This window comes from Akebia trifoliata, chromosome 15 (genome assembly GCF_017979445.1).
Source record: "Akebia trifoliata isolate Shusen 1 chromosome 15, ASM1797944v1, whole genome shotgun sequence".
NCBI classification, from domain to species: Eukaryota; Viridiplantae; Streptophyta; class Magnoliopsida; order Ranunculales; family Lardizabalaceae; genus Akebia; species Akebia trifoliata.
Genome location: NC_141389.1, coordinates 6,565,224 through 6,582,608, shown reverse-complemented (window position 1 = coordinate 6,582,608; position 17,385 = coordinate 6,565,224). Strand labels below are relative to the sequence as shown.

Genomic DNA, 17,385 nt, shown 5'->3' with positions numbered 1-17,385 from the left:
TTTGAAATCATTGAGAAAACATTCATATAAAGATTAATTCTGCTAAATTTTTTTTATTATTATAAATAATTAAACTATAATTTTAAGAATTGGATGATTCAGAATCAATAAGAGGAAATTTCTCAACCTTATTCCTAAAAGGGAAAGAGAAAGAAAGAGTATATTTTCTGACGACGGTGATGAATCAGTTCTTTGGTGAGGGGTTACGACAATGGTTAGGGTTTCATTCTAAAAAATTGAAAGGTTTTTGCAATGGGAAAGAAGAGAAGTGAGGTTTGTTGAATTTAATTGTTAAATATTGTAATATAAATATATTATATTTAATATTTAATATAATAAAATTTGGTTCAGTTCTCGGTTTGGTTCAGTTCTAAGACACCCTTGAATCGAGAATAGAACAGAATCACTTGGTTTTTCAAAATGTCAATCCAGAACCAAACCAATTCTCCTTAAAATCGAAGCAAACCAACCCAACTATACTGGTTCGATCCAATTTAGTTCTCGATTTGGCCCGATCCAAGGTGCTCCTCAAATTTAAACCACATGTGTATTTCTCAAATATTCTTTGTGATAATCTGACACCCACCTTTAACATACGCCTTTCTACGTCCTCATCACAGAATTGTAGATCATTTGCCTCTGGATACACAAGAAAAGGTTTATGATTATGCATATCTCAAGGCAAATGATCTACAGTCCTATGATGAGTGTGTAGGGGGGCGTATGTGAAAGCACTGAGGAAATCTCGAGGGAGGATCCTTCTAGGAGATCGGTTTGGGAGTCACCACCAAGTTTAGATCTAAGAACCAAAATTCACACCGAATTGGATTCAGGTCGGTCTGCATTTGAGATCCTTAGTACGTGGGCCAGGTTGTAGAATCCAGAAGGTGTTAGGCATCGGTTATGTCCGACTTGAGAGTTTATCTCTACTACGATCCATCGACTAGACTAAGGTCAATCTTAGTGGGGAATGATTTTGATCATCATCATCTCATCATTTTATTTTAGTTCCCAAATTTGAAATTTAACCAATTCCAGATTTCTACCGAGTTGACTCAACAAAAACTAATTCATGAAAATTGATTTTTGTTCCATGTCACGATACCAACACAATGGGTTAACTTGACGGAAATAATGGCATCATTTCTCCAAGTACTTCTGGCTCTTGTGCGGAGTCAGAAGTGCTAAACCTGCGTTTGGTTGTCTCAAATGCTTCAAAAAATTACTCTTTTTAGGAGTAATTCGAAGAAACACCTCAACAGGTACTTCTCGAAAACAATATTGCGGGGAGCACTTGAAGACCGTCAAAATAGAGGCTTTGGGACAAGTATGCCCTTCTCCAATTTCAAAATTTTACCTCTTATGTCCCCATCTACAAAATTAGGATTAAATTCTAAATTCATCGTCAACAAGCTTGTTGAAGAAGTCCTCATCTATCTGATCTGCCACCTAAAATGGAGGAGAAGCCATCGAATGTAACCCAAATGCATAAGATTCTTCTCGCTAACTTCTAGACTCGATCCACCCAAACTCAACAAAATTCAGCCAAATTCACCACACCAACGATTGAATTCGAGCCCTAACAAATCTTCCGCGAATCCAAAATCGTGCAGAATTGAAGAAAATTCTCTATCAGTAGCTACGAGAAAATATGAGCGTCAAATTCTGCAGAAACAAACTACCAATTATTACAGAAACAGAATTGAAGAGGGATCTCCATCAAAACGACAAACTACGACTCTAGCTTTAGATCATTGAGTAGGAAACCCTAACGAGAGAGAGATCTAGTGTTATTCAAACTCTAACATCTTAAAATCATAAAAAACTTGAGACAATAGAGAATTTCCCACATAAATCCGACGTCTTCGATTGAAGTAAAAAAAAAATCGATAACTTACCAATCTACCTGAGGATTTGCAGAGTGATTGAAGAGGGAGTCAATTTCGCAAGAGCCGACACATCACCCCCAACACCCAGCAAAGTTGCAATTTTGACCCTTTTTAATAATTTGTCGGTGGTTCTATTATCATGTGTGTTGGAGTCAATTTAAAGCATAAATAAGAAGGGATCTGCACCGTTTATCACCTGCTCGTTGAGAGATCCTAACAATTCAATCCTTATGGAATAATTGACAGATTCATTACTAGATGCTGATAGGTAGTTCTGAATTACTTCTGCAATAGCTTTTACAGGTGTCTTACTAATAGACAAAATGGTGGTGGGCTTGATTATGACAGTTGTAATCAATGGATAAATACGATACATTTATATTTAGATTTAATAGTAAACTATAGGCTATTATTGTTATATTAGTTAATGATTTCGCCCATCTCTATAAGCTTTCTTCAATAAATAAGTAGTGATGGAAGTTGTGTCCAACACCTTTTCAACTATGTTGAACAGTGGAGTGAGATATGAAGGTGTACAACTAATTATTATTTAAGAATTTCCTTTTTCGTTTTTATTTCTTTCTTTCTTTTTATTATTTTTTAATTTTTAATTCAAATTTTCTATTTTCTCGTGAGGATTTAATTTTGGCCCTTTGTCACGTGTTGATTTCGGTCAACAATACACAATCTTCTCTGATTATGATTACGAGTAAGTGTGGCAATGTCCAAGCACAATGACAAAAGTTATAATCCTACGTTTGAAGTGAAGAGATAGAACCCTCTGGAAAGCTTTGTGAGGATGTTTTATTTATTAAAATAACATAAAATTCTTTATTAATTAATTTAGTTCTAATTGTCAATAATTTATACCCATCTCATTAATTTCAAGAATTTCATATTTAAAATTATCAAAGCAATCCAAATGGGTATTGATTGCTTAATAGATCTAATCATGGTCAAAAGATATTTTTATAATTAGTTGACTTTTAAAATTAAAAAATAATAATTAGTACATATAAAGGTATTCTGGTCATTTTACTAAAATCTAGAATAGACCCCAAGCACAAAATTTTGTCAAAAGTACTTTTGACAGTACTTTTTAGAACCTTCATCCAAATGCATAATACTTATTTAGCTTCTTCAAAAAGTACTTTAAACAATACTTTTAAAAGTACTTAATTCTAAGTACTTCTGGCTCTTGTATCCACACGGGCCCAAAACTTCCCTCTCCCTACAGCGGGGGTCAAAAACCGCCGCAATTACCAAAAAATCGTCGCTATTAGTAATAGTGATGGCCACGTGTAACGCCACTATAAAGCCATATGAAGCTCTATAGTGGCGGTCAAAAACCGCCGCTAATTGATTATACTATCGTCGGTATAGATATGAGTGAGACCTATAGTGACGGTCAAAACCCGTCGCTAATATATTGTATTACCGTCGCTATAGATATAAGTGAGTCCCCTAAGTCAGAAACCGCTGCTAATAGTGTATTACTATCGCTATAAATATGAGTGAGATCTATGGTGATGGTTAAAAATTGCCGCTAATTAGTTTTTTACCATAGCTATAAATACAATTTTGAATACTTATTGTGGCGGTAATGGCCACCACTAATAAAATTTATTTATTTTTTAATTTCTTTTATTTTAAAATTATTTGTAATTAAATACCTATTTTTATACAACCTCTCAATTAAACACAATTACTTAGTAAATCAAATTAGTTAAGAGACAAGTACAACAAAATAATAAGTCAATTGAATTAACAGTCAATGCTTATAAATCCATGTTTGATGCTTAAAAATCCATGTTTATTACTCAAAAAACAAAAGCTATTTATCATGGTTGTTGTTGTGGACACTGATCATTGTCAGATTGATTGTGTTGTTCATCAACTTACAATTCATATACATTAATCAAATTAGTCATTTAAATAATTATTTATTTATTAATAAAGTATTTTAAAACACAAAATATTCTATTATCGGTGAGAATTTACCTTTCTCATTAGAGTAATGATCAATTTCTTGAGTCTCTCCACCTCAGCATCTCTCACAATCTGTTGTTGCTCCAAAGACTCTAATTTCTTCTTCAACCTATGTATCTCAGCAGAATCGCTAGAGGAATTTTCAGAATATGATGCAAATAATTTGCTAGGAGTCGGTCCCAGGCCGACACCACAAACACGACCATGTCTATCAGGACCCAAGACTTGAGATAATGTATCATTTCGACCTGTAATATCTTGAGAGTCTTCGGTAATAAATTCAAAAGTTCTTCCTGCAAAATATTTTAAACATTCTTAGTATCTTTAAATTCAGATATTAACATAATTGATTAATGCTTGATGAAAATTGTCTAAAATTGAACTTACAATCTTCTCTGCCTTGGCCAAATCATTGTGCTTGTGTGTTATAAGAAATAAGATTGCTCGACTTGGCTCAGTATTCATTGAACTCTTTAATTTCTATGTGCATCACATTAAGACAATGACAACAAGATTAGTTTATAATATAAATAATTGGGCACGGAATTGATAGACAACATAACAAATATATATATATATCTCATCATATCTAATACAAGCTATATACTCTTTGTCCCAATTGTATGGGTCATTGTCTGTTGAGCACGATTTGCCTTATCTCTATGACTTCGAGATTGTACATTAAATAATTTGTGAGAAGTTAAATATATGAGATATAGAGTACCTTATAATTTGTTTGTAACTTTTCATAATTCAATATGTATAAATTTCAAATATAAATGTACCTGCCCCTCCTTCGAATTCCAAAAGGCTACGAGAGAATACCATTGAGCCTCCAAAACATAGGATGGACGATTGGCACATCGAATTGCATCATCTTTGTATTTATCATAAAATTTGATTTTCAACTTACATTTATGATCCCTCCACTTCTTGCCAATAGATTATAACACAACTTGTTTAAGTGTGGGCGGGATATCAAATTTGGCCTGTATCAAAAATCAATTGAAAATTATGAGTCAAAATTGTTCAATACTAAACTCATAAATTATCTAATATTATATTATAATTAATTTATACCAATGTTGTTTGCCATGCATTTTCCTTCATTGATTCTGGCATTGCATGCCAATCAAGGATGTCAAGGGGAAACATATAGCTATCTCGAGCCAATATACCTAAGTATCTTTGGAGCTTAGCCACATGCTTCCCCACAGGTTGTTCATGGCTATCTCGCATTATTTCAAACCTTTCTCCTGACTTTAAATTCTGTAATGGAAGGCATCGAGTGCGACCTCTTTTATATGCACTTAATGTGAAATGGCCAAAACTTCACTCTTCACATAAAGTCCAACTACTCCCTGTCTTCCATATGCACTACGAGAATTGATGCATGATTCTCACTCCAAGGAATAGTCTTAAAAAGACAAAATTACCCTCTCTTTATTTTTCAAGTTAAAAAAAAATTGATTTTGAACCATACTAACTTACTAAAATCTTACTAAGGATCATGGGCCCACATTCTAGTTTCAATTGTGGGTATTCGATCAGAGGTTGAAGGTTCAAAATCTCGGTGAGTTTCTCAACTAAAGGTGCAAAAGGCTTGGAAAATGAGTAAAAAGTTTTTAAGTGGAAAACAATGAATTAAAGATGACGGCATTTGGGTATTTTTCTTTTAGTCTACTTAGGAGACTAAGGTCAAGGATGGCATGTCAGCAATTTCAAAACATGGGTATCTCCAATATTTAGCAAAATGTGAGGTGGCATTTTTAAAATTCGTTTTTTTTTTTTGGTAAGGAGGGGATGGGTATCCCCATTATTTAACAAAGCGTGAGGTGGTATTTATAAAATTACCCATTTTTTTTTATTCAGGGCCTTTCAACAATTTCAAAACATGAGTTATCCATTATTTAGCACAGCGTGAGAAGACATGTCTAAAATGTGGCCCATAAATTTTTTTTTTTTTAAGAATTATTCTTATTACGATGGCCACTACCGTAGCTAAAAGCCAAAAAGCAATTATCACGTAGGGACGGCCACTGGCGACAGCTGCTGTAAGACCAATTTAATGACGGTCAGACTGGCTTTTGCTATATCTCCCCCCCCCCCTTTTCTCTCATTTATTTATATATATATTGTTTTTTTTTTATGTGTGTTAACCATAGAGAGATATAGAGAGGAAGGCGTGGAAGGAAGCTCGCACACAATGACCACTGAGCCTCTACCAGGAGATTCGTAAGCTTTTCTATAATTCTATAATATTATTTTATTTTTATTTTTTTTGTTTTTATTTTTCTTCCTTCGTAAGCCTTTAAATATTAAACATTGTGAGAATGAATTTGATAATTTATGATGAAAGAGTCGCCGCCCTCACCCCATGTTTCCTTTACACAAAGGGTTGAGACCTGAAAATTAAGTAATAAAAAGAGTCCGACTAGCCTTACTAAGTAAGGATTTTACCCTTACTAAGGGTCCTTGGACTCAATGCTTCAGTGTTGTAGAGGATAAAATTTTATCAACTTCGAAAAACTAAATTCCAAACAAAGTTATTTTTTCACCGTTAATTTTGATTTTAAATTTCGGAGTCAGTCCATTTTTAAAACCATAGATCAATCTCCCAAAATATTGTTTTGATTTTGATATTATTTTTCTTAGATCTAAGTTTTTCGATGAAATTTAGATGGCTGTGATGTTGGATTGTTAATTTGGTAATCCATTTCAGTAAAACGGGGCATAACCTTAATAAAAGGTTTTGAAATGTAATTTATACTGTACTCCACGCAGAGTTAAGATTTCTGAAAAAACCAAAAATCAAAAATACGATTTTGATTTTTGAGCTTCATGCAAGGTTTTGAATATGGACAGCCACAAAATTAAAATTAAAATCAACGGTGAAATTAATTTTAATATATATATATTGCAAGTTAGTAAAATTTATTTCGTGATCTATGTAAGTGTGCCATCCGATCATGGTTTTTGGATTCTACATACAGTTGTTGAACGCTGCTACGTAAGTGTGCGCCCCAACTTTTACTCATTAAACCCTAATTAAAAAAATAAATGAATGGTTGAGAATAAGTAAAAGTTGGGGTTTCATTAGAAGCTCTCCCATTTATTTTTTTTTGTTGGAGATCTATTTTTAGGTTTTGAATTTAATATGGGTCTAATCCTAATTGTAAACTAAAACAACTACTGAAATTGTTTGAATGGGAGGTATAATGTTTTGTAATGTTGAGATAATAACTTGAACTAAAACGGGTTGTAATGTTTCGATGGTGTGTTTTAATATTTAATTAGGATGTGATAAATAATTTAAGAAATTTGGGTGTAATAAGTTAAAGTTGGGAAGCTAGTAGCAGCTCTCGGGATGTTTCTTAAAACAAAACATGAGAAATATACAATCAAATTTGGCATTGGTGATTATTTGGATGGGATCAGTTGGATTTAGAATATATTTGGGGATCATAAAAAAAAATTTATAGATATCGTGATAATAGGACTACCCACATGGCAAATTCAATCGACTACCCTGACGTGATAAGTTCGAGAATCGTAGATCTGCGCTCCTCAGGATACACGGCTGCACTTCTTCATAAAAAAAAGTTTAGACTACCATTCTCATAAATCCACTGTCCAAGAAATAGTTCTCTCTCAAAATGTCTTTTATTATTTTTTTTTTTTGTGAGATTTTTTTCAATTTGGAGATTCAATCCCATGTTCTTATGCTATAATCAAGTACTCTCACCTCTAGTGTGTCTCAACCACATATCTTCATTAAAGAATAGGGTTTCATATTGTTGTGCATGTGCCTTGTATTCTGTTGGGGGTATGACATGGATATTGAGATGGTTGAATTGCAAATGTAGGGGGCAACATCCAAAAAATTTAGGGTTTATGGAAAGGGTAAATACGTAATATTTTTCCTAAGGTTACTTATATTATTTTTTCGGATCTACACACTTATTTTTTTTATAGTCAAAAGTATTCTCTTTGTAGTCATGGACATAGGTAATCTTGTCCAACCACGCAAAGATTGTGTTCTTGCTTATTTACTTTTATTCTATTTATTATCTTTTGTGGTTTGCTATCTTGGCTTTTTCAACACATATCATTGTTCCTATTTGTGAACCAGAAAAGTGGAAATGAAGCATTTAAATGAGGGGAATTCACGCCCAAACAACAACGAGCCTACACGTGTTCATAGGTAAGCTATTTATCTTAAGTATTTACCTTTCTTTCTTTTTTTCCCTGCTTTTTTCAGTTTAGTTGTATTTCCTACTTGCAAGATATTTATTAAGGTTTGTTTAATGGAAAGCCTTAGATGCGGTTTGAGACACCATAAATTATGAATTATTTCTGACAAAATATTATTTTATTTTTAAAAGTCTAGCGTGTCCCACTTCCCTTGGGAAAGTGGTCCTTGGAAACTTTTTTTATCCAAAACAAATAAAAATTTAAGGGTGAAATGAAATTTTTTTGGCCATAATCAAGTCATTCAAAGATTTAATAGAATCCCATGTCGACCAATCACACAAAGCCGTGTGTATTGAGAGTGTTCCCAATTTACAAAACTACACACTTTGGCATCGTGCGATTAGTCGATCATGATTTTGTCAAATCTCAAATCGACTTTTCCATGAGCAAAAAGTTTCTTTGTGAGGTGTAGCGTACACTGTTGCAACTGCAGATTTAATACCTCGGCTTCTTAGAGCACCCAACTAATCCTAGAGGTATTTGCAATTTGTTTCCTCCACCCACACGCACCATATAATTTATGGGATAAATTCTTGAGGGTGACTCCTAAATTAAAGGGATTCGAACTCAATACCTTGAGTTTGTTTTTGGAATCCTGCATTTTGGAGACCCCACATTTCTATTAGTCCACATGTATTTAAGGATATCTGAATTTACAAAATACCCATATTTTACCCACATTGAGATGCTTTCCACATACATGGACCAATGAGAATGACGATTCTCTGGGGAGTGTCCGAAATCGAACTCAAATACCTCGACTTCCTAAGGCATGGTCTTGGCCATCTCACCAACCTTTGCGGATTGACAATGATATTCTTTATCATGCTAAGCTGTTAAAACAATGGAAAGCTGCACTTTTGTCACATGAGAAATTTCATCTTTTTTTAATGGGTTATGAAATCATAGCAAATATATTATACTATTTAAATGCTGAATTTTTACAAGGTCTAAAATTCAGACCTAGGCCCGTCAAATTTTCCTGTAGAATTTTTTAGTTTTCACATAATGCAGGCCCTATATGAATTACCAGTTTTTGATTTCTCTGACATGTTCTTGATCCAATGTATAGAGACAAAGTATGTACGTGACAGCTTTCATAACTCCTTTAGGAATAACTAATTCATGGGACTGTTGGAATATTAAATACAATACTATAAGAAATCTTGGTAGTTGGAGTTATGAAGGAGGCGATCCTTTGTTCTCCTACTCTTTTCTAATTTTTGAAAGAATTAGAAGGATTTTGTGATAGTGGTGGTTAAGTGTCCAAAATTTTCCTTTTTTCGTTATTTTTATACTGTTAGAAAAAATAAATAAATAAATAAACAGAGTGATAGAAAACAACTTTTAGTTTTAATTGTCTCCTCACATGCCATTTGTATCCTAGTTACATGATCACAGAAGAATCCATCAACCGGCTACGAGGTCTGAAGGAATCGTTTAGTGAAGGATTGGACAAATTACAAAAAATAATGGTACGTAACAACAGTCATATTCCTAGGGTACCACGATGGATGCGGGAGTACAAAGCTTACAGTGAATGCTTTGATCCTGCAGTGGTATCAATTGGACCTTATCACCATGGCAAATCGAAGTTAGCGAGGATAGAAGAGCTCAAGTTCGCATCTGCTTGGCGATTTGCCAATGGTTGTCGTTCTAGCATGGATGATATTTACCGTAAGCTTGAACCTTTAACTAGTGTGGCTAAGACGTACTACGATGCTTCCATCATTGCTAATTTAGACGATGAAGCATTCACAGTCATGATGCTTTTGGATGGTTGCTTTATTTTGGAATTCATTGAACAGATCGAGTTTGGTATAGGATGGATGTTCATGACATTAGGAAATGACATACCTTTGATATCTAGAGATTTGTTCTTACTTGAGAACCAACTCCCGTACCTAATTTTGAATGAGTTGATGAACTATGATCATGGCTGTGGCAATGATAGTATGGTTTACAGCTATATTGACTCAGAAATTAGCAAAACCTTCGGGATGTGTTCATCACCATCTGCTGGTCAAAATCATGACCCCTTTCACATCCTAGGCCTTTTTTGTGCCAAGCTGGTCAGTGACAAACCTATATCTCATCCCCAGTCTAGGTCGAAGCGATCAAAGCATTCATACCCTCCAGTCAAGGAGCTTCTAGCTATGGGGATTACATTCAAGAGAAAGAATTCAATTTGTTTACGTGACGTTGAATTCCGAACTCATTTGCTATGTGGAGAGCTATTACTTCCGCAAATAGAAATCAACCACTACACCAAAGACATGTTTCTCAATTTAATTGCCTATGAATTGAGTTGTTGTGATCGTAAAAATCGTCCATTCATTGCCTTCATATGTTTCCTAGATACACTCATTGATCATGCTGATGACATGAAAGTGTTGCGCTCTGAGGGCATAATTTGCAATTACCTTGGCAGTGACGATGAAGTGGCTAATCTCGTTAACCAATTGGCAACAGGATTGAATCATGATCGTTTTGCCTATTCGGAAGTTGTAGATAAAATTCAATCCCATCTTCAAAAAAAGAGGAGGGTCCACATAGGTGAATGCATGCACACTTATTTTCGTAGCCCATGGACCACTATTGCTTTAATTGCTGCAGGTTATGTTATCTTGCTAACTTCCATCCAAACCTTCTTAGCAATCTTTCCCCGGTGAAATCTAGGAAACTTATTTAGTAATCTTTAGACCAATATCACTTTCTTTGTTTCAAGTTGTGTGTATGTATGTAATAATAATACTGTGCAACTCTGTGTATAATTAAAGTAGTTTTCATCTAATGTTTGTGCTGCAAACTAGCTTGTAACCCAATTGATTGATTTCTGTTATAACAACTTAGTAAGTACATAGATTGTTGAGCAATGTCAGGCAAAAACTAATTTCAAAGAGACAGATACATAGTTGGGGAACATAAAGATAAAATAATTTCAATTAGTTTAGATAATGTTTCTTCAAATGATGCATTACGTAATTTTGTTAGTCAAATAATATAATTTTCTATAAATGAAAAAAATATTCCACATATAGTGTTGTTGCATAATTAATTTAATTGTACAAACTTGTTTAGAACAAATTAGGAATGCAATACTTTACATCGATAGTTATTTATTTATTTATTTAGTTTTATAATTAGTTTACATTGGTAGTTCAAAATCTAGATATCAAGAATTTCAAAAAATTAGTAAAATAAGAAGTGCCACTTAAGATGTGTCAAATTTACTCCTTTTTTTTTTTGTAGCGTCAAATGGAAAAAATAATAATTGGATAGAAATTCCGTTAAAATGAAAGGTTAAAAATTACAATAGAAATTATTAATTAAAATGATTATTAAGTTGGACAATGTAATATGAATGAAATTAAAAAAAATATATTTGAATGTTTTAATAAATATCAAACTAACTTTGGTGATAATGCATGCAATAATAATTTGATGGTTTTGATACTTTGGTAGTAAAATATAGAGGCATCATATTCTTTCGGCCATGACCCCATCCTCTACAACTGTCTCTACTTGTTGAGAAAGAAATTGGATATGAAATGGGCTTGAAGAGAGTTGATCTCATGACCTAAGTTCAAATCTCGTTAAGCCCATCTTCGCCCCTATTAACCAATAATCCCCTTACCTGTTTAGTGCAAAATAATAATAATAATATATAAAATAGAATAAGTTGATCTACTACTACTACTATGTTTTTTATATTATTCAAATTGTAATTTTTTTAATTTTTGGATAGATTTGTGCAAATGATGTTTATCATTAGGTGACAACCTAGTTTAGATTTACTCATCTTATTTAGATGAAGTCCCTACCCTTAATTTTGTAGTAATTGTTTAATTATATTTGTGCTTTATAATGTAAAAATTGTTAAATTTTAAATTATATAAAATATAATGTTTTTTTTTTTCATGTTAAGTTTTATATTTACTAGTAGGTGGCATGTGCAAATGCACACCACAAGTATCACCAAAGTTAGGATTTGTTGATAAATTTTCTGTAATTGGTTTTAAGAATTATTTTAAAAAATTTCAAATAGATAATCTAATTGTATGTTATATCGTTGTAAGGGTCTTTTTGTAATATAAAATATTTGATAAGGTAATTTTGAAAGAATATTTTGGTAATTTTAGACAACAAACTAACATAGTTGGAAATGATTATCTTATATTGTAATGGTCATTTTGTAATTTAAAATATTAACTAAGCAAATGTTGAAAATAACATAACAAATGATTATTTTTGTAATTTTAGAAAACTAAATAATGTGATGACAGAGCCGTTGGATTGTAACTTTATTTATTTATTTTGACCAAAATGACCTTAATCTGGTAAGGTTAAATTTAGAGAGTTGCCATTGCCATACCAATTTTTACTAATGTCACATCAACTGTGCAAATTTTTGATATTTATATAAGAATTGATATGGCAGTAAAAGTTGGTGTGGCAATAGTAGCTCTCTAAATTTATATGTGAGAACCTTTTTTGTTCTTCAGATTTTGGAATCACTATAATAGTAATCAGTAAAGATTTTAAATTATTTAAACTCTTAAAGGTTTTTTTAGATTGTTTTAGATCTACTTCATATTCATAATTTATTTATTTCCTTTTTAAATTAAAACTTTCTTTTAATCTAACTAGTAGCCCTGCACGTGCAGGCTGTACTATCTAAAATTCGAATAATGAATAAAACAATATATTTAGTAGGGTGAGTGCATTCATGAATTAAATAATCTTGATTTTAATTTAAGTAAGTAATATTAGACTTGGAGATTAAATCTAATACTCTCTTTATTTTATATCCTTAACTTAAAAAATGCACGAGTGTAGAGCCACTCATATTTAAAAGTATGACGATAAGTGCCACTCATCCAATACTCGTTGAATCGGTCAATCAAAAAAATCTACAAGGAGTCTTGGACTTGAGAAACTTGATATATAAACACAACTCTTGCAACTACAGTACATCATAGTTAACTTTTGAAACCATGTCATACAACCATGCCTCAACTGAGCATCAATCTATAAAACCACTAGGACTTTCAAGAAAGAAGCCAATCACCATTTGTTGGAACAGATATAAGACATTAATTGATATTCCCAAAACATAAGAAAACCTACAACGAGTCTTGGAATCGAGAAACTTGAGATAAAAACATAACTTCTACAACCAATAGATCAAAGTTCATATAGTAACCCATTATGACAAAAAGGAGAGGAATCTATAATAATCATTAATAGAGGACCCCTCCTCCTAACATGACACATGGCGTTTTGTATTAATTTTGCACCCCTACTTTTTTGTTAATATTTGGTATACCTCCTTGGAGACACCAAGTGTAATCCAAAGAAGAGGGTTCTACCGAAATTTTATAGAATGATGGGCATTTCAAAAAAATTTCACATTAAAAGAGAGGAATCCAAAATAGAACATTCTAGAGAAATAAAATAATTTAATCCTTTATGCATTCATAACTATCACAAATTTAAAAATACTAAAGTATTACATGATGAAAGTAAGAAGAGAAGAAGAATTCATATACCCAATAGCATTGATGACAACCATTGTCATGTTGTACCCTAATATAGCTAAAATTCACATTCTATACCAATAAAAAAAAAATCAAAATTATATTAAGAATCTAGTGGAGACCAAAGAAATTACTTATTCTAAGATACAGCCACCCACCATATCAAAGGTATGCACAATACACAACAATACCCAATATCAATTCCTCACAAAATCTAGATTGTGTACACCCAAGGTGGAGGATTGAAAACCTTCAGTCACGCCTCATTACATGCCACAAGGAAATTTGAAAAAGAGTTGGTATAGGGTTTAATTTCTCCCACAGCTCATACTTTAATGCATTAAGATTAAAGTACATACTTTAATGTATCTTAGACTCTTCTTGACACGAGAAGTCAATGAGAAAATATAAGATTCTCGTGCTTGAAACTCAACACATTTTTCAAGTAAAGAGAACAACTAATCTGACAAACTACACTGTGAAGTGTTACTTAATTCACCCAAATATAGGGAACTAGGTAGTAAGAACAAAGACACCATCTGTTAGAACATAACAGAAATCAAGACAGCCAGGACAACTCGAAACTTACCCAACAATGCAAAGCCAACACGAGTTTCTTCTCCAAGGACTATTGTTGATATCATAGTTGCTGCATAGGTCATTGCATTGGTAACTGAAGCGATAAGTTTCCAAGACTGAGTCCCTACACTTTCTGATGTTGAATGTTGTATTGATCCCCATAACATACAAAACCTTTGTGTTGGTGGTGCTCCTTCAATAGCTCATTTATTCATTATGCAACTCTTGGAGATCCTTCATGTTTATAGGTGGTTAATATCTAACAAAACTCTATCCTGAAAAAGAATATAGAGTTGCCTAGATCAGAAAATATCCTCTTATTTTACCAATCTAAACTCAAATTACTCAAAACATTAAGTGGGAAACCGACTAAAAGTTTCCATCACTTTAATTCGTTAAAGATGCAGCAGCTATCATAAACAGATCCATGCAGAAATATAAAAATCCACCTAATAAACATATAAATCAAAAAAATTAAAGATTGAAAACTTACAGATCTATCCTCGAAGGCAACAGGTTTTGGGGTTTTTCCCTTTAGTGTTTTTTTGCAAAAAAACCTTCAATCAAGCAGTGGCTCTTAACCAAAAAGAACAAAAATGTGAAAAATATAACAAACCAGCAACACTATCAAGTGCACATTCTTTGTAATAAATTTCATTACAAGGCTTTTGCTTCAGTTTTATTTGAATTGTCTGAATCTGACAAAGAGCTTATTCCAATACTAAGGTTCCAAAGGAATAAGTGTTCGTAAGATGGGATAAAAATAATAATAGATTAACATTTGTCAATGTGAAGACAAAGGGGTAAACTGAGAGTTAGAGACTATTATTCCTGGGCTATGAAAACGAAGGGCCAAATTGAGAATTATAATGATGACGACAAAATGAGTAGAATTTGCAGAGAAGCTATAAAGACAAAGGAAAACGATGAAGTTTTATCGATGATATAAAATGAATTTGTCAGGAAAAGAAAGGTATTTTAGTCGAGAAAAAGTTGTACGATGAATTCTCTTTTTATATAGGTAATTGATAATTGATATATTGTTATCCCTCTTTTCCATCGCTAAACCCCAACCTTTCTATGATATAATCAAGAAATTGCCAATCCACAGATCAAATGGCTTTTCCAAGTTAATATGGCACACTAATTTTATTTTCTTTTCTCAAGTCTTAGTATCGATGCATTAACTTGTTGTCAACACCCCATCTAAGATTTACTTCCTCCAACAAAATCCATCTCCAATGCCCCAACCATAGTTTCAATCATCTCTTATAGCAGCGAAGTCAGAACTTCAGCCGCAACTTTATAAACAATACACAAGAACCTTCAAAATCAAAATCTCAAAGCTCCCCAGTAGGATAAGGGAAGTTGTTGTTGTATTAGATCCTTTATCTCAGTTCCCCTCTTTCATGAAATTTATCAAACATTTTTCTAAGATCATCTTTACTACGACTTAACAACCTTAGTATAATACAATTGTAAAATAGTTGGGCCCCTAAACTTTCTCCCCTTCTAAATTATTTATAGCTAAGAAAACATGCTCTTCTTCATTTCTTTCAAGCCACGTATCCTATTGAGGGATGGGAAGGGTGAATAGTTGGATGACATGAGCATATAAGAAAGATTTGTAAAGAAGCATATTCATATTTCCTGAATGCAATTCTCTTCTGATTAAAGTCATTGCTATCTCTTAGAGGCACCTCAATTTCTTTTACAACCCAAGTTGTCCCAAACGTTGATCTCTCATACATTGACACCTTCGTAAGTAATTTGATTTGAGATTTTGAATCTCAAATCAAGTACAACGGTGGTTTTGCATAAACATATGAAATAACAATAACAGAAAAGTAACAAATAGACTAAAATACAGTTAGAAAAAATATATTTTGAACACTGAAAAGGACACAATACGTATATATAATTTAGAACTAAAAAAAATTATAAGTCACAAGTTTAAAACTTAACAAGAAGCTCGAAGTCATAGACAATATCGAGTAATCAATAGGACTATAAGTACTTCTAGTAGGTGATTTATCACTCGGCATCAATCTGGTTGGTGCAAGGTGTAACAATGTTTTCCTAAAGTACAATTAAACATTAAAAAAGGGAATAAAAAGTTAACAACTTTAATTATAATAATGGGTTAGTGAAAACCACAAGTTCGGTAAATCTGACAAACAGAAAGAGCTCCCAAAGCAAATGGAGCAAACATAAGTTAAAAGATGACCCCCGCTTTGATCTATGATCCCTCGGGGGGAAGTCAAACTCCTTGATGCCATTATTGACCTAAGATTACATTTCAATTCAAATATTATTGGTGTGGCATTTCATGAAATTCTATTCCACACTCCTAAAAAGCCTAAAGAAGGTATTCACGGTCCTAGCTGAACATCGAATCCAAGCAAAAAATAAAATATACAAATGGTCAAAAAATTTGGATTCAAGCAAATATATCTAAACGAAAACTAAAATAAACAAATCTACACTCACAATAAAAAAGTACAATCAAATTGAAGCAAAACATAAAATTCAACCAAATGCATCCAAACCAAAACTAAAATCAATAAATCCACACTTAAACAACAACAATAATGTACCATGAAAAATTACCTATGCCTTGACAAAAGGATTATCTTTCTCGTTTCGAAACACGAACCTTACATCAAAGCTACCGATATTTACCTTCAACAAAGTCACATGTTCATGTACAATAACAAAAGTGTACAAATTTCAAAGCTATGAAACTAACATCAACAATTACGAGACAAATAATTGATAAGACATACTAATGCATGGCAATTCTCCCGCATTGTTGATGAAACAAAGGGAGAGGCAGAAGAGAGGGAAAGTATCGTTGAAGCCATCTAAATGAAAATAAAATTAAACTAGAAAGATCAATCTAACTGAATTGATCTTGATCAATAAAATAAAGTTCTAATGGAATACATGAATACGTAAATTTTATATTGAAGATCAAAATTCTTGCAAATGATGAGATCTAATCGAATAGAGATAGCTAAAACCCTAACCGTATCATTTTGGAATGAAACAAGATCTTTATTTTGTTGGTGTAGAGGGTTTTTAACCTTGGTAGAGGATTATGCTTTTAATTTCTTGGCCGACATACTTTGAAG

At 32.7% G+C, this 17,385-nt stretch overlaps 1 protein-coding gene and 2 long non-coding RNA genes across 3 annotated transcripts in view; 2 read left to right on the top strand and 1 right to left on the bottom strand.

Annotated features, from left to right (window-relative positions):
- The window catches only part of LOC147384125 (uncharacterized), a 45,235-nt gene that overhangs the window by 11,092 nt on the left and 16,758 nt on the right, over nt 1–17,385 (top strand). The gene's annotated exons all lie outside the window — the stretch shown is intronic.
- Nucleotides 1,051–2,004, bottom strand: LOC147384127 (uncharacterized). Its single transcript, XR_015172869.1, has 2 exons — nt 1,899–2,004; nt 1,051–1,665 (listed from the first exon to the last, which is right to left on the bottom strand). It is a non-coding gene; the product is annotated as an uncharacterized LOC147384127 (long non-coding RNA).
- LOC147384126 (UPF0481 protein At3g47200-like) lies at nt 6,000–10,941 on the top strand. The gene is made up of 3 exons (XM_086424734.1): nt 6,000–6,113; nt 8,011–8,082; nt 9,520–10,941. Exons 1-3 carry the CDS (start codon nt 6,085–6,087, stop codon nt 10,802–10,804), a joined length of 1,386 nt encoding a protein of 461 aa, XP_086280860.1. The 5' UTR covers nt 6,000–6,084; the 3' UTR covers nt 10,805–10,941.

Bases quoted from the DNA above. Each gene is read 5' to 3' on its own strand.
- LOC147384126 (XM_086424734.1), top strand. From the start codon at position 6,085: ATGACCACTGAGCCTCTACCAGGAGATTC. The intron at 6,114-8,010 runs GTAAGCTTTTCT...TTTGTGAACCAG, and splicing joins GAGCCTCTACCAGGAGATTC to AAAAGTGGAAATGAAGCATT. The intron at 8,083-9,519 runs GTAAGCTATTTA...TTTGTATCCTAG, and splicing joins GAGCCTACACGTGTTCATAG to TTACATGATCACAGAAGAAT.